At 37.9% G+C, this 26,520-nt stretch overlaps 1 protein-coding gene across 3 annotated transcripts in view; it reads left to right on the top strand.

Moving 5' to 3' along the window:
• The window catches only part of ZNF608 (zinc finger protein 608), a 119,297-nt gene extending 94,855 nt beyond the window's left edge, over positions 1–24,442 (top strand). For 2 of the 3 annotated variants that reach the window (XM_060761978.2, XM_060761977.2), the window contains exons 4-10: positions 11,661–11,748; positions 12,475–14,899; positions 18,283–18,700; positions 19,222–19,394; positions 21,204–21,357; positions 22,715–22,796; positions 23,459–24,442. In XM_060761978.2, the coding sequence (XP_060617961.2) occupies positions 11,661–11,748; positions 12,475–14,899; positions 18,283–18,700; positions 19,222–19,394; positions 21,204–21,357; positions 22,715–22,796; positions 23,459–23,465 (3,347 nt within the window). In that variant the 3' untranslated portion in view covers positions 23,466–24,442. Of the gene's footprint in view, positions 1–11,660; positions 11,749–12,474; positions 14,900–18,282; positions 18,701–19,221; positions 19,395–21,203; positions 21,358–22,714; positions 22,801–23,458 lie in introns of those variants that run through there. The other variant, XM_060761979.2, reaches the window with a different exon arrangement.
• The last annotated feature ends 2,078 nt before the right edge of the window (positions 24,443–26,520 follow it).

Here is a 26,520-nt window from a genome sequence, read left to right on the forward strand (position 1 = left end):
ATTATTTATACTTCATCATGCTTATTTACAGGGCAAGTATCTCAAGGAAAACTGCAGAGATGTTTGGAATAAATTTGATGAGCTTCTTTTGGTTAAATACACAAAAACTCTGAATTATGTTTCCCCCCTAGAAAACCTAATATTGAGGTTGTATATATTAATCAAGAATCACATACCTTTTTTGTGATATACTTCACTTCTTTTCTTTTCCTTTTTACTTCTGTCTCAAGGAAAACTAGCTATTGTTGTTTTTTCTTTATTTTGTTCCAAGAAAATAGTATTATCTAAATTTGTGGTCCGTGCATTAGAGACCCAAAGCTCACAAAACCCATGGCTCCATACCAGGATGAGATCAGACCAAGATCTCTCATGCCAGACTGTTCTGATCACGTTCAGAGAAGCTGCTACTCTAAAATTATTGTATATATTCAACCAAAAAAAATTATATCATTTGCCAACAAAATAATATGTTTAGCCAACACACAACCCCACAGTCCCTTGCCTCCAGTGGTGTAATGTCTGTAAATACACTGCAGGTTCTTAATAGCTCCAGCTATGCCACATGCTGTGGGTTATGTGTGAATGATGGATCATCACGGCTGGCGCCGGTGGTGTGTCTTTTTCCCAGCAAATTGGCCCCACCCTTATGATTATTTCAGTGTAAAACCAGGTGCAAGCTCCTCTCATGTTGAAGCAGGTACATGTGAAGGAGAAAGCTCTGTTATCAGTTGTTAGTGGATGCATGTAACACAGTAAAGTACAATACATGGGTATAATGATCTTAATGTATAACCCTAAAGACTGGGAGAGCACAAATTATTTAAAATGTAAATCCTCAGTCCCTCAGTGAGACTTGAGTGTCGATAAATTTTAGCTATTTTTGATGGTATTTCATCAGGATAGCTGTGACAGTTGCCAGAAATGTTGATAGTTCAGTTGAAAGGAATTCGCAGGTGCACACATTTCTTAAGGATGGAGGTTTAAAAATAAATCTGATTTGATCGCTTTCCTTATTAGTTATGGGTATATTTTGCTTAGGTATTTTCCCCATTTCTAACCTTACCTTCAAAGTGAAGGCCATGCAAACTTTAAATGGCTCATGAAACTGAATGCCCACTTGGATGTTGGGAAAAAGCAGTTCAGCAACTTCCACAATTTTTCAGCTGCTGTTTTAAATTGCTGTTTTGGATTCCTTTGAGTGGTAATAATAAAAGAGTGATCATGTCTAGTAACAGCATTTGGCCTTTGTAAAAAAAAACGGCTGGTTAAGAGGCTTTATGATTTACCGAGGCCACAGCTGGCTGCCAACAGCTATATAGGAATGTGCTCTCTCTTGGGTCTGGTAGCTAGAGATGAAAAGGGCCCCAGAGCTGGCACAAAAGCAAATAAAATGCTTTGACTTTGAATAAAGCATCATAATTTATATGAGTCTTTGCTTTTCAACTCCAACGAGATGCATGGATCAGTAGTAGCTTTGGGAAATGGTGCTCATCTGTCAGGTTAATCCCACTGCGTTTTGATATCCACAGCCTGACACAAAAAATGGATTTCTAGGTACACACAAGCAGACTGCTGTTTCTCTCCTCAGCAAACTTTATCTCTTCCTTTTTTCCTTTATCGTTTCATTATATGCTGTTGGAATATTTGCCATTGTTCACACCTGACAACCTTTTATCACCACAGAAAGGAGTAGGAGAGTAATCGCCAAGTAAACCTGGAGGTTTATTTATTTGTAACTTACATATGCCCTTCCTACTGAGAGCTTTCTATAGATATAAGCCTTTATGGTCCACTCTTTCCATAGAACAGGAAATAGAATATGTTGTGTGCCTTCAAGTCATTTTTGACTTTTGGCAGTCCTAAGGCAAATCTGTAACAAGGTTTTTATGACAAGATAAAAACTTTGCCATTTCCTTCTTCTGAGACTGAAATAATGTAGCTTTTTCAAGGTGGGTTCCATGGTCAGTTGGGGATTTTAACCCTGGTCTCCAGAAACATAGTCCTTCTACCTACCACTTTTTGTAAAGGTAGCGAGAAAGATCTTGAGTGAGACTAAATCTTTTCATGTTGGATGTTTGAAAGAGAATAAGAAAATAAAACTTTCAGTGATATATTTCTGTGCCAGCCTTACTTCAATATGTATAATCCCCCCTCCCCGAATCTTAGAAATTGTACTAGACCTTGGATTATGTTCTTAAATGGGTAACCTGATAAATCCACATGTGCAATCTGAGGCAGTTTCGGTTTGTCTCTTTGGATCTAAGCAGGAAATTAAACTGCTGCTTTTAGAAATTTTAAAATAAGACATGTGGTTCTATGCACAGCATTCCTGGGAAGCTATATAATTGGGGATTAGGAGCTCAGAGAGACAGAGGCAAAAGAGTCATTGTAAAGCCAAAAATTACTGTTAAATGAAATGAAATGTGAATTTTAAAATAGTAAATCCCTTCTGCTCTATATTTATCCTCTAGTTGTTCTTATAGGTGTTTTGAGGATCAAAAAGTATTCATTAAATAAGAATCTGCAGAACTGTTGATATGGCACATAACTGAAACACCTTCAATTCTGATAACATTTAACTGTTGTAGATATTTGCAGGCAAAGTGAACCCTTTTGATCCACTTGTGAGTCCCATTTGGGGCAGGGGGAAGTATATATTATTTTTACTATTATACCATATATACTAATGCATAAGTTAACGACATGGATATGTTGAGGATATAAATTTGGTTATGATAAGTCAAGGGCCATTCCTTGGAGAAGGAAAAGATCACTTCAGGGGGTCAGCTATTTCTCCATCCAGAAATTCAGAAAGGAGAGAGGAAGAGTGAAGAGTTTAGCACTTCAATCTTTTGAGTTTCCAGTAGCAGACAAAAGTGTATTACTCTATATAGATTTTGCTTTATAAACTGGTTTTTAAAAATGTTTTAAATCTATTTTTATGTTTATGTTTTTTCAGTTTTTTTTTCCATAATGGGTGTGGGCTATGAGCAGAAAAATGACTTATAAAACAGTTCTCACAAATATCCATGTCAATGTCACCATGTGCATGAAGGAAGAATCACCTGCCCTTTCTGTTGCCACATGTACTAGTGAATGTATGAATGTATGTATGGCTAGTGAATGTATGAGCGAACGGCTGCTAACTTTAAGAGATCAGGCACATTGATAAAGGCTCCCCTGTGTGGTGCCCTTCCCTCCATGGCCTTTTTTTCAGGCTATGTGAAGGAGAAAAGCAATGGCTACCAGGAGTCCATCAGTGAAAGAACGTTCGTGACCTGCTTGTGGGCATCTTATAGGCATCTAATTGGCACATCAGAAAGGAACCTGGATGCTCAGCCTTTTGTCTTATCTAGCAGGTCTTTGAATATAAATTTAAATTGTGCTTAAAAGCAAGTTCAGTCTGCCTTCCCTACATTTAACTGCATGGATATTCCTCACAGGGTTAGCTAGATAGTCTTCTTCATTTTTCTTTTGTTTTATGAGCAATGTAATGATATACCATATTTACGCAACTCTAATGTGCACCTTTTTTGGCTAAATGGCTCTGCCAAAAGTGGGATGTGCATTGGATTCATATAATTAGGTAATGGGTCTCCCTGCTTGCCTCAATCTGCATCCTCCTTGGCTTTCCGGGGCCGCTACCTTACCAGGGACGGCTCTATTGCCAGCTCTGGATCTGTTGATGCAGAGGGCCAACTGCATGAATGACTAGCTAAAATCTACAGAATTGGAGATTTGTTCTAAAATACCCTGGGTTGAATCCAAAGGTTTATATCAGCAACTACATTATCCCCAAAGGAAACTCTCTGAACATTCCTAATGGGGGAGACAATATTTGCCACTTCCTGCTTCTTTTGCAGCTCCCAGTATTATCTTATCCATTCTCCAAAGGGTCTTCTAACCCACTGGAGCAATTGATGGTGAGTAAAAAAAATACTCATCTGAGAAATGAATGAAAATCATCTTATCCATAATTCAGATATCAGAAAATGTCCAGTGACCCAAAATAGAAAATTTCACATGATTGAAAGACTCCAGCTTTCTGTGAGAGGCTTTTTGCTGGCAGAAGCCCATTGTTTATGTTTGTTAGACATGAGAAAGTGAATTCTGTAGAAAATGATTCCAGAGAAATCTGTTCTCAAAATATTCCAGGTTTTTAAAGTACAATGTAAGCATTTCCCTGATTTTTTCTTTGTTCTTTCTCTAATTTCAGATTTCATTGGACTTCTTTCATTAATTTGTAATTCATTTCAGCATTTGCATTCAGGTTACCTAGTATGAAGTGTCGCAAATTAAAAACCAAATGCTACTAAAGATTCAAATAGAATAAAAACTGCGGAATATAGCCAGTAGCCCAGCCAGCTGAATATTGACCATCTGTCTTTCTGAGAGAAATAGATTGTGGTGAATAAGCTAGAGTCTAGTTTTCCAAGAAGCTCGATGATTTTCCCAAATCAATACAACTCACCAGGCCTCTGAACAAAGGCTGCAAGTCATGTGATAGTGATGGAAGTGGCTGTGTGTTCTTTTGAATATTGAGGCATAAGAGTCCACGGGGAAACAAACCACTTTTGCTTATGGTTTTTATTCTTCTGCCTGTGTTACTTTAGAGTTTCTACCTATAAAAATAAGGGAGCAATAAAAAATATTGTCCCCACATTGGCCAGAAACAACAAGTTCCAGAAATAATCTTTCTTGCTGTAATTCTACTTACTCTTTCATTTCTGTGACTTGTTTCACAAGCATGATATGCATATTCAGGGATGTGTCTGCTGGGCATGCAACCAACCAAACAAACAAGTCAAAGAAGTCAATGATAAATAGTCCCAAGAGGAGTTAATGGGCAAACATGATAGAAGGGTAAATAAGTAATGTTATTATAGGCACCACAGTGACTAGGGATGATAGTTAAGTTGCGGTGTGCACGGGTGTGTGGGATAAGGGCTAACTCTGTAGGATGTGGGCAAGAGATATGTCAAACATGTTGTAGTGTGGGTGCCATGTGTGTTATGTACACTATGTGTATTTATCACATTTGTAAATTTTAATAAAATTATTTTTTTAAAAAGAGAGAGAAACCCTGTTCTATTTATAAACCCATTTTAGTGAAAGATACAGTAGCAGCATCATGACATTTTAAAAGAAAATCTATGACTAGAAGACCTACTTTTTTAAAACTTGATTTCTTGGCATTTTTAAACTAAGTGACCTTGGATTAGCTGTTAGCTTAAACTTTCTGACAAAATTGTTCTGATAATCAGCATATATAAACACCTTGAGGTCCTCTCCTGAGGAAATAGAGGATATAAATGTAATAAACAAACATTTCATGGACAAGAAATCGTGCAAATGTTTTATCTTCTGTCAATGATCTCATTGCACTTGAAACTCATCTGTGTTTTTCCCACCATGCCTCCTTGAAATTTCCATCATATCTTGGCTTTCAATGTTTGATGTGAAATTGCAAGAGTCATCAATTTTATAAAGGTAGTGGAAGAGTGTTGATTGTATGCAAATAAATCATCTAACCACACAATCTATTGACTTCACTTTAATTCACAATGATGTGAGATCTGGGTGTTAGGGAACATCTGCATATTACATTACTTTCAGTTCTTCCCCTCCTAAGTTAGTCAGTGCTCTTTTGAAAAGCATGCTTTGTGTCTATCATCTGTTGTTGTTGTTGTTGTTGTTGTTGTTGTTGTATGACTTCAAGCCATTTCTAACATGGTGAGCCTAAGATGAACTTATGTGGCCAAGGGTATGTGTGTGTGAGTACACACTGCCTTCCTTTGAGGCTGAGAGTGTAATTTACCAGAGGTCACCCAGTGGGTTTCCAAGGCCAGGTGGGGTCATAATCCTGTCTCTAGCTGCAATACACTGGCTCTTTCTGTAATTATTGTATGCTGACTAATGGTAGTGTAACCAGAAGCCCATGTCTATGTTGGGTTTTCTTACATTCAAGAAAGGTTTTGTTATGAATAAAAATGCACATAACTAACTTGCCATAATGACATTCAGATGTGAGGACCTCTTATTTTGTACAGCATGCAAAGAAATAGTTTTCACAGAGTCATTGTTAATAGATCCTACATTGTCTGTGATAATCTCCACTCCAAAATTGTTCAAAAGTCACTTCAGAATGAATGACATATTTAAATAAATTGGTATCATCTGGGAAACATTGGAGTAGGTGCTAAATTTGTGTCATGTCTCTGATGTATCTAGTGCCTGGACTGAGAAAGTGCATCAAATACAGTAATCCATGTACTTTATCTCATAGATTTCACTAGTAACCATTTTGAACAGTCAGTTCCACATTTATTATGTATGTAAAATATTTTTATACCATCCTTCATCTTATACTACTTGGTCAGTTCACAAAATGCATTATTCATTTATGTAAACATTGTATGCTCTGCATTTCCATTGCAAAGCAGATTTCATGGTGCTATACTTAAAATGTTGAATGTATATCATAAAACAACTCTTTGTCATAGCAGTACAACTGAGAATCTTAATACCATTTATTTTTCAAAAAAATATAAAATCATCAACAAACAACCATTTTTTATCAGTTGTTGAAAAGACTGTAGTGCTGGTCCTGGGTGAATTTTTCCACGGAAGAAATAGTTGAAATCTTATCAGAATGGAAGAATATGTTTTTTAAAAAAATACCCAACATCTTAATGCTTATGCAAAATAGTGCTGATCTAGCACCAGAAAGAAAATAATGTCAGCACCAGTCTCTCCACCTTGTGAGGTGCCATAACAGAAAGATCTGTTCCCCTTGTTATCACATGATGTAGGAAAGATTCCTGAGGATCTTAAAGCTGATGTAATATTGGCACGCCCAGCCATTTGACTCTTTAAAAATAAGCACATATCCATGATTGGAATTGAAAAGGAATAGGAAATAACTGCAGACCTTTAAGAATCTGTATAATTTTACCTAGCTGTACTTATTACAGTTCTACCCCACCTTGATTGTGTATTAACTGAAGTTTCCAGGTTCTCATCAAAGCTCCACATACAATTAAGTAGTCTGTTGAGTAGTCTGATTATGAAAACATGATGCACTGGCGCTAATTCTATCCCAGTCCCAGAGCAATCCTAGGTAGCAAACCAGACAAAGCTAATGAAATGAGCTCCAAACCACAATAGGTACCTGAATTTCAAGGAAAAAGATCAGCCAAAAATACCACTAGAACAGTGGAATTTGATATAGTAATTTGTGGATCAGTGCCTATGTACAAGTTATCAGCTACTCGTCTTTAAAGAGTGCCTTTAAGTTGTTTCTGACTTAACTTGATACACTGTGACTTAGGGTCACCATATCACAGGAGTTTTTGGCTAGATTTGTTCAAAGGGGTTTGCCTCTGCCTTCCTCGGAGACTGAGTGAGTGTAATGTCCAAGGTCATCCAGTGTATTTCCATGACTGAGTAGGGATTCAAGCCCTGGTCTCTAGAATCATAGTCCAATGCTCAAAACACTATACCATGAACATGCTAAATATCCAGTTCTTGAATATGAGAACTCTGAAGGGTCTCTTTATGAGCAAAATTCAGCCTCATGTGTACTACTCCCTGTCCTCCAGATATCCTCAACCTCATGTGCTGTTTTTTGGTGTCAGGCTACAGTGTGGTCAGACCTGAGAGAAATAGGCATAGATAATGCTATATCCTATTTCTTCCACCTACATTTTATTTTTTTAAAGAAAAAAACTTTGTGTAATGTTTCTTTTCAGAAGAACCACGGTACACACTTGGCATCTCTGCTTGTTTGTTCTGTGACTGTTTTGAGGTAGAGCAACCTTTCAAAGGGAGTGGGGATGGCTTAGTGTCAAGAGTAAGCACTATTCCTTATGCCCTAGGTAGAAAATAAATGAGGGTACCTTTTCCCTGCTTTGGTTGTTTTTTGTTTTTGTTTTCAACGAGAGGGAATTTCACTTTGTGAGCTCTTTCTTGCTGGGAAGCAGGAAAGCTGCAGATCCACTAGGTCAAGGGTTTCTGCTGACAAACTCCTTTTCAAGCCCTGCTATTCCGCTTTGCCTATGAACCTCACTTGGTTGGGGAAATGGAGGCCTGCCACCATCAGTAGTTCCTTATGAGATTTTCACGATCAATTCAATAAGTGGCAATTTTTTATGCCTTTTGTGAGACCCTTTTAACCTGGATTCTGAAGCCAGCCTCCTCTCCTGCTAAAAATGATGACTGAAAAACTATTTCATTCTTATGTTAATATGTACATACAGCAAAATGTCCTAGACCATATGGCATAGAGAGCAGAAGGGAACGAGGATGGTGTTTTCATTATATCCATTTCCATCTACTGCTGTTGTCTTTCCAGTTGCATGCTTCCTGGTGTAGCAGTTTATTCGCTTGACCCACTTCTGCAGTAGGTTTGCCAAATTAAATGCTCTTACTTCATTGCTTGCTTTCACAGAACATTCCTGTGACTGAAGGGGAAAAGCAGATTGTGCAGGGCAATGAATAGATTCTCCTCTGGCCTTTTTCATAAAGAAAATATTCTTTTCACTAATCTTTATTCCCTGAACCATGTACATAAGTGGTTTTAGTTTTAGGGCATTTTTTTTAAATGTAAGGAATGAATGTGTTGAATAGATTATTTTGTTAAAAACTAAAACAGCATGAGAAAATGTATTCTTAAATAAAGAAACAATTAAAAACAGTTCATCAAAATTTTGCCTGTGCCTTTAATATATAAAAGCAAACAAATATTGCTAGAATTAAGTAGTGGGGAACACCACCAAAACACAAAGCACTGGATTTTTTCCCCTCTTAAATGTGAAAGTATCTGATTTTTCTGTAAGATTATTTCAAATAGCATTCTCCATCTCCTTATCTCCCCCCTCCCTCATATAATATGTTGTGTATATGCATATACTCAAAGGAAAAGTTAAGAGCAGGGCTCTAATAGTGTGTGTGTGTGTCATGCTAGCACACTTTATGTAATGGATACTATTGATTTTACCAGCACATACCAGAAAAACACGATGTAGTTATAGTATTATCTTTGTTATTAATGCTTCTACTGAACCCATTCCCTCTATTTCCCCTGTACTTATTCATTCTCCTGTTTGCAATTTTTGTGGATAACCCTCTCCCTTTAGGTCTGCTTATTTGATTTATTCATCAAGCAAGGAGTAACACCACCCAGCCTTTGCCTGCTGCTTAAAAGCATCCAGAAATAGCTGTCATAGATTTGCATCATTCACTGACTTTGAGTTTGGCTTTAGTTCAGCCAATTGGTCTTGGCATATCACCCAGAGAGCCAGCACCTAATTAATTATCTCTGTAAGTCACTCATTTTATCAACTAGTAGGCACCCTTTGTGTGTGTATGTGTGTGTGTGTGTGTGTGTGTGTGTGTAAAACTAAGAATTTGAATGCTCTTTGCTTTATATGGAAATAATGCAGTTCAACAGACAGTAACCTTTCATCACATTGACAAGCCTAGTTAAAGCAAACAGACTAGTGTGTGATTCAAGAAGCACTGAGTCTCTCCGGTTGCTGAGAATATTCTTGGCTCACGCCCTTCCCTTCCCCCTCGCCTTGCTGTCCCCTTCTTGCTTGCACAGGGCTATGGTATTGCATCACTATTTTCCCTTGCTCTTTGTAGCCTGTGCTGCAGTGCTGAACCCATCCAATGAGATAGCAGCCTTCCCAGAATGTGCTGGCCAATCCAGATCTTGTCTTTGCTAGAAATATGAAGCCCTTAGGGGAAGGCAATAACAAAAGCCTTTCACTGCAGACAAATGTTAAGTGTCTGCGCAGACTTTTCCTGTTTTTAATTTTATTACTCGTAAGAATGGAGGGCTTGTTGTTTTCTTTCATGTTTCCCTTTCAAGCAATTTTAATTATACATTTGTGCTACATCAGAAGCTCAGGAACAAAGTGGTTCAGCCTATTGCATCTTATGCTAAAAATGCAGTAGCCTTCTGGCAGTGCCAATATATTCCAGGGCTGTAAATATAGCTGACATGCTGAATAATTTTAAGCAGTTGGAAAGGTCTCTGACACCACACGTGGTGCCCTAGAGAGCAAATGATGAGAAAAACAGACCACTTCCCCCCTCCAGTTTTATCAGGTGTCTTTTTTCCCCCATTAAGGGGGTGGAAATGAAGTGTTTTTCCAGCTGTTCAATCTGTTAAGAACCCAAAGAAGCACAAAAATAAACAATTTTAATTGCTGTTAGTCTTAACTCAGCAAAGATTTTATCTTTCATATCTGGAGATTTTTTTTAAAAAAGGCACTGAAACCATGCTGTATGCGGTGTCCTACTGTCATTTTACAATAACAAGCTAAAACCATGCAGGGAACCATTTTTTCCTTGATACGCTGTTGAAAATGCTTAAAGGAAATCCCCTTTTCCCTAGTACTTTAGCTAATAGCATTTCAAAATACTTTCCTGCTGTTAAAAGGACCCTGAGGAAATAAGTTGCAGGTTACATGTTTTCTTTACATTGGTGCAGCAGTCTGGGGAAAGATTTAATGCAAAATTAGAAATCACACTGGTGACGTAAAACAAGCTGACAAACTGGGAGCCGAGGTGTGATTTCGTTATTTATTTACATGCTTATTATTTCACTTGTTATAAAGCAGGAACTGAGCTAGAAAATGCAAAGGTTTAGTAAGAGCTGAATACTCATTCTGACTTGGGAACTGGTGTTACTTATTTAGAAAGAATATCTTTGCAGCTAAATTATATTATTGCTTTGGGCCTATTTGATCACATTTTTAACACTTTGAAAAGAGAAATGACTGTTGCATGTATATATACTGTATCTAAGGAATTAAAGATGTTGTGTTCAATAGCCCATAAGCCTAATGATTATAAATGGTCTTTATCTGTGATAGCAGTTCTGAAGAAAAACCCAAGTATCATTTATTTGTATGTTTAATAAAAGATTGGAGAAGAATATTTACTGGAACACTGAATTGCATTTCTTATCTCTTTCCAGAGAGAAAGATTATATAAAGGATGATATTTAAAGGTGATGCTGTGATACTATCTTTTTGTCTATTCAGATTGTGGCTAAGATAAATGAAGGGTGTTCCATATCAGTTTGTAAATAATATATAGATGTTGTCTGTGATTACTGGTACATAAGGCATATTGTGTCTATCAGATATGTACAATTTCAAATAAATAAAATTGCTAATGTTAAATTTTTGTAACATACAGAGTGTGAACTGTGTCTTTAAAATATATGCAATTCATATACATATAAGCACTATTGTTGGGTTTTTGAAGCTAAAACAGATCCTTCACAAGTCACCCATTGCTTTAATTTCTCGTTATTGGTGCTCCATTTATGTTAGCTGGCTGCCAAACAAAAGCAATTATGTGCCATAATAGCAAAATTAAGAGATGACTGTTGCCTTTTTACAGCAGGACATAGTGAAACCATTTCCTTCTCACAGCTGTATCTTGATTACGGTTTTATTTCTATGTCTTATGTGTGTAGCACATACACCCTCCTGTGGGTTTTAATTGGAGGTCACCGAAAACCAAAAAGGAAGCCTATAAACCACAGTATTTGAAAGCAAATGTTCTTATTGTCTCTATTTTTAAACAAAGTTAAGAAACTCTTGTTCTCATTGTGATAATTTTTGTTTCTCTCTCATCTGCAGGTGTCCTAGTTGTAAATGTTACATGGAGGAATAAAACTTATGTTGGAACTTTGCTTGATTGCACGAAGCACGATTGGGCTCCTCCCCGGTAAGCTGTCAAAAGTCTGCTTTTTCTTTCCTTTCTCTTCCAAACTCTGACATGAAAACTCATAAAAACAGTTCTGCATCACTGAAACCATACATGAGAAGAACATACCCCCAAATTAGATGCTATAAAATGTCGATATTAACAGGGCGCACATATATTGTGGTGTTGGAAATGATTTCACTATTAAGATACACCTCACATGCCATAAACCTTGTAGGAGATGTCTTGTTATGGCTGCTTCCCTCTCCCCTACATTGTGCGTAGCAATCAGTGAGAAGTCCTTCCCCATTGTTTCATTCACACTATAGACTCCCTTCCCAAAAAAGCGTTTGCCTGCTTCCTTCTGCTTCTCCTTTTAGTTAGTAAGCTAATCAAGATCTTATGACTTCACAATTTTTTTGGAATTAGCACTTTATGCTTCATGGTGTTGTTTTATTGTGTTATTTGTTTCTGATGTTATTATTTTGCTTTTATTACATTTTGTACATATTAACCTTGTTTTATTGTGAACTGTTTGATGACTAGGAGGCCTTTTAAAGGCACATAATGAATGAGAACTCAATCCTCACTTCATTAAGATAGATACAGACTTATCCTGCCCTTTCTTCTTCAGATGATATGACTAAGGTTACCCTTTGTGGCTTGCATTCTGGTTTGATGTACACTTAGTCTCTTTCTTTTTTTGGAATTTCTTCTTTCTACCCAATTCTGATTTCATTTACACAGGTTTTGTGAATCGCCAACAAGTGACCTGGAAATGCGAGGCGGTCGAGGCAGAGGAAAACGAGCAAGGTCTGCAGCAGCTACAACCACACCTGTTACAGACATTAGCTTTACAGAGTCCAGAGGGCTGCAGAACAAAAACAGAGGTGGTGCCAATGGAAAAGGGAGACGAGGCAGCCTTAATTCTAGTGGCCGCAGGACACCTCCAAACTGTGCCATGGAGGACATAAAAGTTAGCCCCTTGTCCACCAATAAGAGGAAGAATAAGCCACCCATGGAGCTAGACTTAAACTCCAGTTCAGAGGACAATAAATGTGGAAAGCGTGTTCGCACCAATTCTAGAAGCACTCCAACCACTCCCCAGGGGAAGCCAGAAACTACTTTTTTGGACCAAGGCTGTTCTTCTCCAGTGTTGATTGATTGCCCCCATCCCAACTGCAACAAAAAATACAAGCACATTAATGGGTTGAGGTATCACCAGGCTCATGCACATTTGGATCCAGAAAATAAACTGGAATTTGAGCCTGACAGTGAAGACAAAATCTCAGATTTTGAGGAAGCGCTCAGCAATGTGGCACTTGAATGCAATGAGCCAAGCACAAATTTATCACATTTTGAACAGCTGAAGGCACCTACGTCTCCTTGTTCCCTCAGTACTCCTGGGACACCGAAAGGGAAAAGGGAGCAGGCTAACAGTGGTAGAAATTCTGGGAAAAAGAGGGGTTTAAACAGTGAACTGAACAGCCTGCCAGTCATTTCTAACATGACAGTGACTTTGGAGAACTGCTCAGTGACAGAAAGTAGTTTGGCCACTGAAATGCCCAAGCTAGAGGCTGAGGGATTAATAGACAAGAAGAACATGGGTGAGAAAGATAAAAGCAAAAAAGCCGGTAACTGTAAAGTAGATAAAAACCTTTCCAAGCTTAAAACTGCCAGACCCATTGCACCAGCTCCAGCTCCAACACCGCCTCAATTAATAGCTATACCCACGGCAGCCTTTACAACCACCACCACTGGTTCAATGCCGGGATTACCCTCACTAACAACTACAGTTGTACAGGCTACACCAAAGAGCCCTCCGCTAAAACCTATTCAACCAAAGCCAACAATTATGGGGGAGCCAAGCACTGTAAACCCTGCTCTCACATTACTCAAAGACAAAAAGAAAAAGGAGAAGAGAAAGCTGAAGGACAAAGAGAGCAAAGAGAGTGGAAGTCCTAAAATGGATTTGAAGCTGGGAAAGCTAGAGGACGCAAAGGGGTCTGGAAAAGAGATTGCTGGGCATTTTTTAAAGGAACATCTTAGCAAAAATGAAGTGCTAGCTAATGGACTGTCAGAATCTCAAGAGAGCAGGATGGCTAGCATTAAAGCTGAAGCTGATAAGGTTTACACTTTCACAGACAATGCACCCAGCCCTTCTATAGGGAGTGCCTCCAGAATGGAATGCAGCACTTTGGTGAATGGACAGCCTTCAATTGCACCACTGCATGTGTTGACACAGAACGGTACAGAGGGTGCTGCTGCTAAAACCAACAGTCCTGCTTACTCAGATATCTCTGACGCTGCAGATGATGGTGGCTCTGACAGCAGGTCAGAGGGTATGAGGTCAAAGACCAGCTCCCCTTCAGATATTATTTCTAATAAAGACGGTGTTGTAAAAGGGCATTCCTCAACCCCAGTACAACCAGCACAAGTAAAAGAGCCCCATTCTCCTTATTACCATGGCTACGATCCTTATTATTCTCCAAGTTACATGCACTCTGGACAGGTCAGCACCCCTGCAGCTGGGAACAGCAATAACACACAAGGAATGAAGATAAAAAAAGAAACAGAGGAGGAAGCTGAAAAGAAAGACAAGATTGAGCCAACAGAGCCTAAAAAAAGTGAATCTAACTCTACCAACTTGCAGCCTCAGCACCAATCAGTAATAACTCAGAGGCATCCTGCACTTGCCCAGTCACTTTACTATGGCCAATATGCTTATGGACTTTATATGGACCAAAAGTCCTTAATGGCCTCCAACCCAGCTTACAGACAGCAGTATGAAAAATATTATGAGGACCAGAGATTGGCTGAACAGAAAATGACACCGAGCGGAAGAGAATGTGAAAGGAAAAGTGAGCTCCCTCTTAAGGACCTGGGAAAAGATGACAAGCTGAAAAACATCCCCTCAGCTACTATCTCAAAAGCGCCTTCTACACCTGAGGCCAGTAAGAACAACACTAAAATAGGGGCATCGGTCCCCACTAAAGCTGAGGAAACAAGCAAATCACAGATTTTATCAAATCATCAGCCACAGATTCAGTCAGATAGTTTTAAAGCAAAGCAAATGGAAAACCACCAACTCATAAAAGAAGCTGTGGAAATGAAATCTGTCATGGATTCTATGAAGCAGACAGGAGTAGATCCCACTACAAGGTTTAAACAGGTGAGACTTTGGACTCTGGGAACAATTGTTCATTCCCCAATAATTTAAAACAGGTTTAGCCTGCATTCTTACTCACATTTACCTGGATGTAAGTCCCTTTGATTACGACAGATTTTCTGCATAGAGCTATTTGTGTTATTTTTTTGCTAGTGTTTCCTAGCTCCGTTTTGCCTCAGTGTCAGGATTGCAGCAAACATTACAGGATAACCTCAAGCAGTCTTCCATGACACAGTCCTATGTTAAAAGAGTATGATATTACTGAACTTTTGTATTGCATTCACCCTGATGTGTCAGCAGGGACTTGCCTAATCTGCTGGTAGCTGTTTTACTCACCTTCAGTGACTAGACAAATAGCAAACTGGAAACCTGCCACTATGTGCAGTCCCTTTAGAGCAAAACTAAATCCAGTTATCCCTGTATTCAAGCTAAATAGATCACATCATTTTGGAAACATGGCTTGTATCATTAGAGAAAAGCCTCTTGCCTTCCCAGTGTTACAATTATTTAGTTGTTTAGATTTTCATTTTCAAAAATCAGGCATGTATTTCCATAGTACACCCCACTACACTCAACAGGGGAAAGGTTTTGTTCGTGGCTAGTTGTTCAGCAGATGACTTGGGACTTTCTTGCCTTAAAAATTGTGAAACTACAGCAGGTTTGGGTGAAAAGAAAAAACTGAGTCTGCTTACTTCGGAAGGTTAAGCAGGAAGAGGAGCCCCATACTCATCTACTCTACCAAGAGTCTGCAGTACTGGACTTTTTCATCCATCTTCAAATGCATTCCTTTCTTGAATTCAATGAGAACATTTAAGTTTTCTTAGACACATTTCTTCTGACTCTGTAGGGAAGCTTGTGTGGCTTTAACTCTTTATCTTGTATTTTAAATTAAAACTGCCTCTATAAATGTTCGTTTATTACTAAAGCATTGAGTATGTGATAGTCCCACTGAATGAAATTATGTTTATTGGTTAAGGACTTCTAGTTTGCAACAGCTCTGTTAAGAAAAGCTTCATATTTTTTATAGACATGTGTCTCAACATGTCTATAAATCTCATTTAAGAAGGGCTGTTTGAACAGCTACTTTACTCCTGACAAGGTAACGAAACATAACTATTTATAATAATAATTCGGTTCATTATTAATATTACAGTGATCTGATTTCCAAGGACTGCTCTGATTTCTGTTTCTCCTTATATGGTGCATCTGTAGCAGAAATATTACATATTTGATACTGAACTGTCAAGATAATGGCAATAGTATTGTTGTTGATGGCCAGCAAGTTGATTTTGACGTATAACGACCACATGAATGAGACATCTCCAAGTCACACTGTCATCAACAGCCCTGCTCAGGTCTCACAGACCCAGGACTGTGGCTTACTTGATTGAGTCTATCCATCTGACTATCATACTAGAATCATGCTATTATCAGGAGTCTCGAATTAAGTCTGGGCATGGTCCTGGTAATGACCTTCACACTTAGTATTCATAGGGGAGGAAAATATTTTTCATTTCTCAGTAGTTGTTTGTTGTTGTTGTTGTTACTTCTAGTTTATTTCTTACCTGCCTTTCCTCGTGTCTCGAGTTGGGTTACAACATTGCTAAAATACAATTATAAACATTTTATAAAATACACATATTAAAACATATTTATATGAAATATATATATTAAAATACACAGAACAAATATTAAAATATAATTAGCACAAGATGTGAGTTTAAAATTCATAGTTAAAACTGATTGGATAGGCCTGCCTGCTAAGTGAGATATGTCTTCACGTGTGTTTTAAATTCTGAGAGCTCATTTAGCTGTTGGAGCTCTTTCGGCAAGTCATTCTGCAGTGTTGAGGTGGCCTATGAAAACGTTCTCTGGGTGATGGCTGCCTGTTGGGTTCTGGCTGCCTGAAGTAGATGCCTCCCAGAGGTTTTAAGTGTTCAGGATGAATTGTATGGGAGAAGGCAATCCTGTAGGTAATCTGGACACAAACCATGTAGGGCTTTAAACGTCAAAAACAACACTTTGTACTTTGCCCAGAAACGAATTGGCAGCCAGTGGAGTGACTGTAGTATCAGTGTAATATGCTCACTCTTAGGTGTTCCTGTAACTGGTCTGGCTACCATGTTTTAAACCAACGTAAGTTTCCGAACTTGGTACAGCACATTGCAGATATCCAACCTTGAAATTTCCATAGGCTATCAGCTATGGCCGGATACAATTGCCTTCCAAGTGTAGGGTCTTGGCAGTGAGCCCATAGATAACTGTAACGACCTTTCTTTCGCAGCGAGGACATCAATTTCCATATAGACTCTCAGCCTCTTCCCATTTCTGTGTGGTAACACTGAGGTCTTTGAACTGGCCACTTTGCAAATAGCTATTATAATTATGGCCCATGAAGCAAGGGCATACATACAGGGATCTATTCCTTGAACAATTCCCAGTGCCATTTTGACTAGTTTTAAAAAACGATATAAAGATGGTAGCTGGAAAAGCACATACCCTAAAGCCTCTTTTAATATACAAAAATATTGATACAGTTCTTTCATCCTAGCCAGGCTTTTAAAACCTAGCTAGTACATCTTTAATTCCATTTGTTTAGTATTGGTTTACTGACATCTATTTTAAACGTTTCCCAATGGGCACAAACAAATGAACCTAATCAATTGTGCCTGTAATGCAGAGCATGTTTTTAATCATTGTTTGGATAAAATTAATCCACTTACGTACATATAATTTATAAATATAACAAAATATACTATTGCATCTACTAAATTGCATATAGCAACTTTCCTTTACAAAACAGCAAACTAAGAGTGCACTCAGATGGATAGTAAGAGATTTTTTTTCCTGTTTTTCCTCAATTTTATACTAGGTTAATATAAGCCAATCCTGGGAATTGCTCTAAAATGTGTCTTATCATACCAGAACTTGATAGAAAATGTTCTAGAATAAAAACAGGTATATGCATCTCCAAAATAAAATTAGTAATAATAGGAACAAAACCTGGGGCTTTATGATATTTTAATGTGTCTGGATACATTCTAAGTGTAAGTGTGATTTTTAAAGTGTAGTCTGAATTTCAGTTTTTCACCAAACAGTATTTTTCATGTTTAAAAATTATTTTTCTAGGGCTGACCATTTGTTACCCAAAACAGCACTGCAAAGCAAAGTGCTTTGATAACTAATAAATCTCAAAATTATGTGACATGGCAGTGCCCTCTATTTCCCATCTAGTGAGAGCTGGGGATGAAGCAGCTCCTAGGTTGTGCCCCCCATTCACTTTTTTCATCCGCCTCTTCTGCTCAACCTTAGTAGCTGTGAACAACTTTCTTTTATATGATGAATTAAAAATGAACTATTTTTTTCTTCTCCTCCTCTCATACTAGGACCCAGATACAAGAACGTGGCATCATTATGTATATCAGCCAAAATATCTTGATCAACAGAAACCAGAGGAACTGGAACGAGAGAAAAAGTTAAAAGAAGATAGCCCCAGAAAAACACCTAATAAGGAAGCCTCCTTTCCCAACCTTCCTGTCTCATTAAACAGCATTAAAGAGGAGCCTAAGGAGATGAAACGTTCTGATTCACAGCCGCTGGAGGAGAACAAGATAAAAAATGATGATCGAAAGACTCCTGTAAATTGGAAGGAGTCACGGGGTGCTAGGGTAGCCGTTTCCTCTCCAATGACTCAGCATCAGTCATATATACAGTACTTGCACGCCTATCCTTACCCACAGATGTATGACCCTAATCATCCTGCATACCGTGCCGTCTCTCCTGTTCTCATGCACAGCTATCCAGGTATGTAATGGAAGTGGGAAGGCAGGCATAAATAAGGCAGAGGCCAATCTATTTTCACACTCCTTGTTAGCAGCAAAAGAAAATCAGAAAAGTCACAGATGAAATTTGTTATACAAAGTTCCAAGAGTGAAAGAGATTTAACACAAATTGTTACTTTTTATGAACTGTCAACATTCCCAGATAAAGTTTCCACTTTTGGTGACATTTCTGGTATGGTCATTACACTGACAGATAGTTTATTGCCTATAAAAATATTTTAAGCATTTACTGTCAGAACCATTATATTTACTGTTCCTTTCACTTAGAAGACCCATAAACATTGGAAATGGCTATAAGATCAACCCTCTGTATAACTTGCCATTCATTAGCTAAGGGTGGAAAGTTGATTGCTTGCACGCAGCATTTGTAATCTGAATTGGATGTATTTGGTATTGCTTCCTCCCCCCCTCCCCCCCCTCCCCCCAGGATGTTAACAGTTACTTAATTTGGCATTAATTGTTTATCTTATGAATTATTTGCAGGGGCCTATCTCTCACCAGGATTTCATTATCCTGTTTATGGGAAGATGTCTGGGAGAGAAGAAGTGGAAAAAGTCAGTACCAGCCCTAGCATCAACGTAAAATCAACCACTGAATCTAAAGCACTGGATTTGTTACAGCAACATGCCAACCAGTATCGCAGCAAGTCTCCCACTGTAAGACATCTCTTGTTGCTTTAGAACTGTATAAATTGGCCAAATGGGGGGGAGGGGTGTTTTCATTGGCAGAATACTTTTAAAACAGAGCAGGGGTTTGCAATACTCTATATGTATTAATATGTTCTTGCTTGTAATGAATTTCTGTATTTGATTACAGTGTGTGATTACAGTACATGTGTGCTGTCATCAAGAAAAGTGGTTCAGAGAGCAGCAGCCACCAGAGGAGTGGTTTCTTCTCTAGTTCTTCTTGAGTAGTGTTTCTCAACCTGGGGGCTGGGACCCCTGGGAGGGGGGGTCGCGAGGAGGTGTCAGAGGACTTGCCAAAGACCATCAGAAAACACAGTATTTTCTGTTAGTCATGGTGGTTCTTTGAGAAGTTTGGCCCAATTCTCTCGTCGGTGAGGTTCAGAATGCACTTTGATTGTAGGTGAACTATAAAGCAACTACAACTCCCAAATGTCAAGGTCTATTTTCTCCAAACTCCATCAGTGTTCACATTTGGACATACTGATTATTCGTGCTAAGTTTGGTCCAGATCCGTTATTGTTTGAGTCTACTGTGCCCTCTGGATGTAGGTGAACTAAAAAAAACCTCAAGGTCAATGCTCATCAACCCTTCCAGTATTTTCCATTAGTCATGGGAGTTCCGTGTGCCAGGTTTGGTTCAGTTCTATCATTGGTGGAGTTCGGAATGCTCTTTGATTGTAGGTTAACTATAAATCCCAGCAACTACCACTCCCAAATGACAAAATCAACCCACCCCCCAGTATCCACTGTTCTTGAGGGTTAACAGTGATTGAATATACTGTAACAGTAAATCCCATAACTGGTTAATAGGTGTGATTTAGTTTAGCTTATAATAGCTATGTTGCCAAAGCACTTGATTTGGATATAAAGATATAAAGATAGCTTATGCTGTCTGCTGCAGTGCATCAAGAACTTATTTTAGAACTAATAATAAGATAAGGAGTTTGGATTCGTTACTGATTTGAGAAGACAAGGTTAAGGGTTTTTAGTCAGGGTTTAGTTTTAAATCTCTGTGACCCAGATTTGTTTACTAGTCCCAGCTAGAATTGGCCCATTTAGTCAGTGAAAGAAGCGATCACTTTTCAAGTTTTCATCAATCATGTGGTTCTCCACTGGTCAGGACTAGCTGTGAGATTTATGATTGCATTGCCTTCGTATGATCTGTTGTGTTTTTTTCTGTTGTGAGTATTCAAGTTAGCTTGACAAGATGGTGAATGCTGATTTTGTTCCCAGAATAAATTGCAGTTGGCATAGGCTGCCAATGGTTAAGGCCACACATCAATTGAATATCCAAAAGTTGGAGTCATAGGGTTGATGAGAAATGTTACACTTTGGAGTAGTTATATGATGCATGGAACTGAAAAACCCTTCAGTTGATTGTTACAAAGCACTACGCCCCATAATAAATGAAATCTGCTCCACTATAAAAGTATAGTGCTTAAATACCCTAAAGACACCTGAACCTATCTTGTTTGGGGAAGCCTAAAGGGAGTCAGCTCTGGTTAGTACTTGGATGAGAGGCCACCAGTGAATACCTTCTATTGTAGGCTATATTTCAGAGGAAGGAATTAGCAAACACCATCTCTGCATAATCCTTGGCCAAAAAAACCTTATGAAATTCATGGGCTCGATATATTTCTACAGGTGACTTGAAGGCACATACATACACATTAAAAGTATCTTTATATGTCAGAGAAAAAATTGTAAGCCACAAAGGTTTTTCTAGATCCTTTAATATGACATTGTTTCACACCTTTTTCAATGTTTCACATTGTCTCAGCCTGTGGAGAAATCTACAGTGGAGCGTGAGAGAGAGGCAGAGAGGGAGCGAGATCGTCATTCTCCTTTTAGCCAGCGGCATCTTCATACACATCACCACACTCATGTTGGAATGGGCTATCCACTAATTCCAGGTCAATATGACCCATTTCAAGGTGAGCAGTGATTTCCATTTTTAAAACTACAGAAATGATTGAACTCATTTTGTGAACTTGGTATGAAGAGATTAAGTTTTCCTATTTCTACATGGCACTGTCTTTAAAAAAAACCTTTTTGTTATTCTTTGTGATGTGACTGTGAAGCTTATCAGGAGTGTTTGAAAATAAACTAACTTTCAATTAATTGGCGAAAACCCAGCTGAATGATTTTTTTGAAGTGAATTATTCTCTATTATTTTTTGCTGTCAATATTAACATATATCAAATAAGCATGTTTTAAAAATGATTTCTGGAGCAGTTTTATTTTAATAATTTAAATGTATTTTAAATCTGGTTAGATTTGTGTTTTGTTTTAATGTCAAATGTGTAATGGTAAATTGGTTATGCTATAATTTGTTATTACTTTTTTTATAGACGTGGACATATTTCTGGATTCTGGATGGGTTGTCTATTTGTTTTCATTCAGTTAATTATGACATCGAATGTTTGCTATTTTTTGATGGGAACAACCCTGAGTCCTCTTGGGGAAGGGCGGGATATAAATAAAATGTTGTTGTTGTTTTATGTAAAAAATCAGTCAACCCTAAAATTCTTCCAGATCCAGAATCAGGACTGTTTTTACTGGTTACATATGAATGAAGGTGGAGATGGATTCACAGTAAAATAGCACAAAGGTGCTTTTCCCCATCTTCCCCTGTTCTAGGAATATTAAACAGAGATTTTTCTCATGTGCTGAAAAGAACCACTGTAGTATTTGTAGCTTTAATAGCATTAATTCATTACATTCACTCAGTGCCTTAGCAGTTCCTTTTCTTTCTCAGATAGAAGTCTTGACTGTTTCAGAATGCAATTCAATGTGCCCATATGCCTTATGGGATCCATTATGTGCATTCAAAAGGAAAAACGTTAAAATGATAGCTATTATGAAAGTATTATGTTCCGAGTAGCTGCCACGTCGTTGCTGTAACTCACTGTGACTTTTGATTCTTGTTGTTTTCTGGTGCCTATTATTTCTACTGAGCTTCCTATTCAAGAATTCATACAAGCCATTTAGCACCATGCGGCGTAGTACTTGGAAAAGAATACAATCAGGCGGGAATGCCTTCTTCCCTTATAAAATGCCTATTAGATGGAATCGTAAGAAAGCATGCTGGTTAGAGCAAAGAGACAGGGGTTTTTTTCCTCCTCCAGCTTGCTTTCAATAATTTTGCATGCCTTCTGCACAGAGTACAGTGGTGCTGTTGTGATTCATGTCTTGCTGAAACTAGGGTCTGTAGCTATTGCCGGCTCTAGTGAGGACCAGCAAAGTGAGGAAATGCATCCACTAAGATATACTGTTTCCCCTTTCCCCCAGGGCTGACCTCTGCCACTCTTGTTGCCACTCAGCAGGTGGCTGCTCAGGCATCTGCATCTGGTATGTTTCCTGCACAAAGAAGGTAAATATCCTGGAAATTCACACATTATTCTCAGGCAGACCTCGTAATAGGGAAGGGTGGGGAAAGCAATTTGCAGACTGAAGGTCTTCATAGATTTTTGTCTTTAGAAGACAAATGTTTTGTTTAATAGCAACATTATTCTATCCACGATGGCATTTTCCTATGAGCTGTTACCATAGCATAGATAATTAATTGCAAGAGGCAACCACGGTCTCCTGAAATATTTGTACATATCTTGCCCATCATGTCAAAGCAAGCAATTTAGAACCCCACAGAATAAGGCTTTTGAACTGTTTCAGTGTGTATCGTATATGCTCTTTTGTAATCCATACACACATCTTTTTCTGACACCTTGTATACTTGTAAGAAACCACATATTAGTCAAAAATATGGACAGTACTCTGTTCACATAATATGTGATATGTATTTCTTCATAAATAATGCATGAGCTTTTAAACAGGATTACTTTTTGACCTTTCAAAGGAAATGGAAACCTTATATATAATTAACTGCAAGGTTAATTCAAGCCCTTCCAATATTGTTACAACATAACTCATTTTCATGTTTTTCCACATAGTGTCTTTCATTTTAGTGAAATGGTTGACAGATGACTGAAAAAATGTTGCTCTAAAACCAATTTTCTGTTTTCTGTTGTTTTTCAGAGAATGATAAATATGGAAATGTACATCATCATGTGACTGGATCACGTGAAAAAAGCGCTTTATTACAGACATCAGTTCCATGGTGTTAATTTGAAATGCCTTAATGGCAGGCAAAAACCAGTCATTTCATTTTTGTAAATTGCAGATTTTTATCACAGAGTAACAAAGGTTGCTGTATTTAGACTTCTGTTTTTATATATATATATATATATGCTTATATATATATAAATATACATATATATATATTCTTTACTTTTTGTATTGTTAATCAGGCTCTCACAAAGAGTCTGCTGCTAAGTTGTAAACCACAAAGTAAATGAAAAGAAGTGTATTTGTCTTGTTTAGAAAGCGTTAACCATAAAAAGGTTGTTTGTTTTTTTCCCCCTTCAGTTTGCTTTTCTTAAATTGTAAATAACTAATGTTATGTATCTGTGTGCCTGAATCTTGCATACCCTTCTAATATTGCCCACAATCCTCAATAGAGGCTAACTGTGATGATGACAATGACACTTTGGTACAATTTAGATGTCTATTTGGTGGCTCCTATTAAGATGCATCAGTGTAAAATGTTACTGTATTAACTGTTTCATTGTAATTGTGTATTGTGAAGAATATACATTTGGAAGGCATGGGCTTGCCAGTACCACAAAAACTGTGTTGTACATAATGTACAGATTTTAAATGGGGAAATAATGAGCATCTGTGAATAATGAATTGTCCTTTTTATAATCTTGAATGGCAAATAACCCAATAGCCTGCATACCAGAAGACATCTGTGATTGTTCTATTACTTGAATAGTCCTGCAGTCTTTTTTTAATGTTTACAATTATCCCGTTTTAGAAGAGAGACTTTAATGCCATTGCCTGGTTACTTGTTTTATGCTGTAATCTAGTTTATTTTATGTAAAATGTATATTGAATGCTTTCATTTTTATACCTGCCTTAAATAATTTGGCAATCAGAATTAAAAAAGCTGTTTTTGTACTTTTTGGTGTTACATAATTTATTTAGAGATCATTGGGCATTGGGCACCATAGCAAATTTCCATAAGAGTTCTTGAACTACAGTTGAAACAGAATTTCAGTACATGTATAAGGGAAAAGTCTAAGCCTCAATTTTTTTCTTTATATGAGTAAAATATAATAGAAAATTACCAACAATGGACCTTACCCATGACTTAAACTATCTCTAAAAAGTGCTCTTTCAAATGGGATCAGACAGTAGCCATTCTATGACATTACTTTTTTCCGTGGGTATGCCATTTGATCCTGTCTAAGCTGCATCTGCTATCCATCCTGTGAAAAGTCGATCAGTAATTGGTTCAAGTGCTGTGGGGCACAGCAAAATCTTCCTCCTAAGTAATGAGAAGGCTTCTGTCCTTTCCTTCAGCCTTTGTTTCATACCAGTAGCCAATAATGTAAGCATAGGGTATGCCATTGCAGGGAGTAACTTCCAGAAAAAGAAAGAAAAAATAAAGAAGGGAGAGGCAAGGGGACATATTTTTCTAACAGGGAAGGAACAAATAAGTTTGAAGGTGTGAGCACTTCTAGCATCTAGCATCTGATTACAGGACGCTATAAACACTGAACAGTGGAATGACAGCTCTGGACCCTATAATAGAACAAGGTCCTATGTCATTGGTGTCTATGGAACAATACAGGAAGCCCCTGCTTATGCGATTCGATAGGGACCAGATCACTGTCAAAAACACGTCAGTTTGAAAGTGAAAGTCAGATTATTTTAATTTGCAAATACATTTTGGCTACAGAAAAAAAATAGCACACTATACATCACTTTTGAATGTGTGATAAAGCTAAAAGAGCTTGTGCATGCATTCAGAAGTGATTCAAGATGGGGCCTGGTCTTTCCATAGGCATGCCTTGGTGCAGTACATGCACATGTGCACATTATGTTCAGTGCACATAAAACAGTCCCAAGCTAACCTTGTAGGAAAGAGGACCAGATGAAAGTAAAGGTAATGAAATTTGTCTATAGTTTGCAAGTGTCAAAAAGGCAAAGCGTCAAAAAGTGCGGAAACCTGTACTGTATAGAAGCCAGGAGACACTAGAATTCTCACATGTCTATCATCTCCTTTGTCCTAATATTAAACTTGATTTCAGATGCTGCGAAAAATAAGGGAGCATAGAACACCCTATGAATCCTCTTTAGGACTGTTGGGTACAGACCTGACCAACACCTTGTACCCTTTAGCAGATCAATTACAATTTTTCCTAATTAAGGATGACATGATTGTACTATTTAAGTACCTCAAGGGCTGTCATTGGAGGGGGCGGACCTGTTCTCTATTGTTCCAGAGGATAGGACAAGATGAAGTTACAGAAGGGTAGATATCAAGTGAGTATTATAAGGACAGGGAGAGCCATTCAGTAATGGAAACAATTACCCAAAGAGGTGATGGCATCTCCTCTGTTTCAAAAAAAATGTTTGGGCAGCTACTTGCTTTAGCCAGAGATCTAGCATTTAGCAATAGGTCAAACTCTGCACACCCTTGGGGCTTCTTCCAACTATGTCTCTATTTTAAGAACACCACCAAATATTGCAAGAATAGGTATCCACCCAGGGAGAAATAATTTGTTGGGTGACAACAATTTTTTTTAAAGTTCTGAAGAAGGATAAGAACATTGCAGAGATGCTGAGTGAACTCTTTGCCATTGTCTTTATGGCTGAAATTATTATTGTAATGCTTGTTTCTCAGCTATTTCTAGAAGCAGGCATGTTGAGGGAGAGAGATAGAGCAACTGAGAAATAGTAGTTACAAAGAACATATTCTAAACCTCTGAGAAATTATGGAAAAATATGGAAAATCACCCAATCTACATGGCATTCAACAAAATTTTTAAAGATGTGAAGTGTCTCAACAAGTAATCTCACTGGCAGATACAAACAACACTGCTGAAATTGATCTATTCCAGCATTTTCTCCTCATGGTTTCCATCCACCTGCTTATGGGAAGCTGACATACTTTCCCATTCATGTGCCTCCCAAAACAGATAGTAAGACGCCTTTAGTACTAGAGATGATATATAGCTATAATGAACAAT

This window comes from Anolis sagrei, chromosome 2 (assembly GCF_037176765.1).
Source record: "Anolis sagrei isolate rAnoSag1 chromosome 2, rAnoSag1.mat, whole genome shotgun sequence".
NCBI classification, from domain to species: domain Eukaryota; kingdom Metazoa; phylum Chordata; class Lepidosauria; order Squamata; family Dactyloidae; genus Anolis; species Anolis sagrei.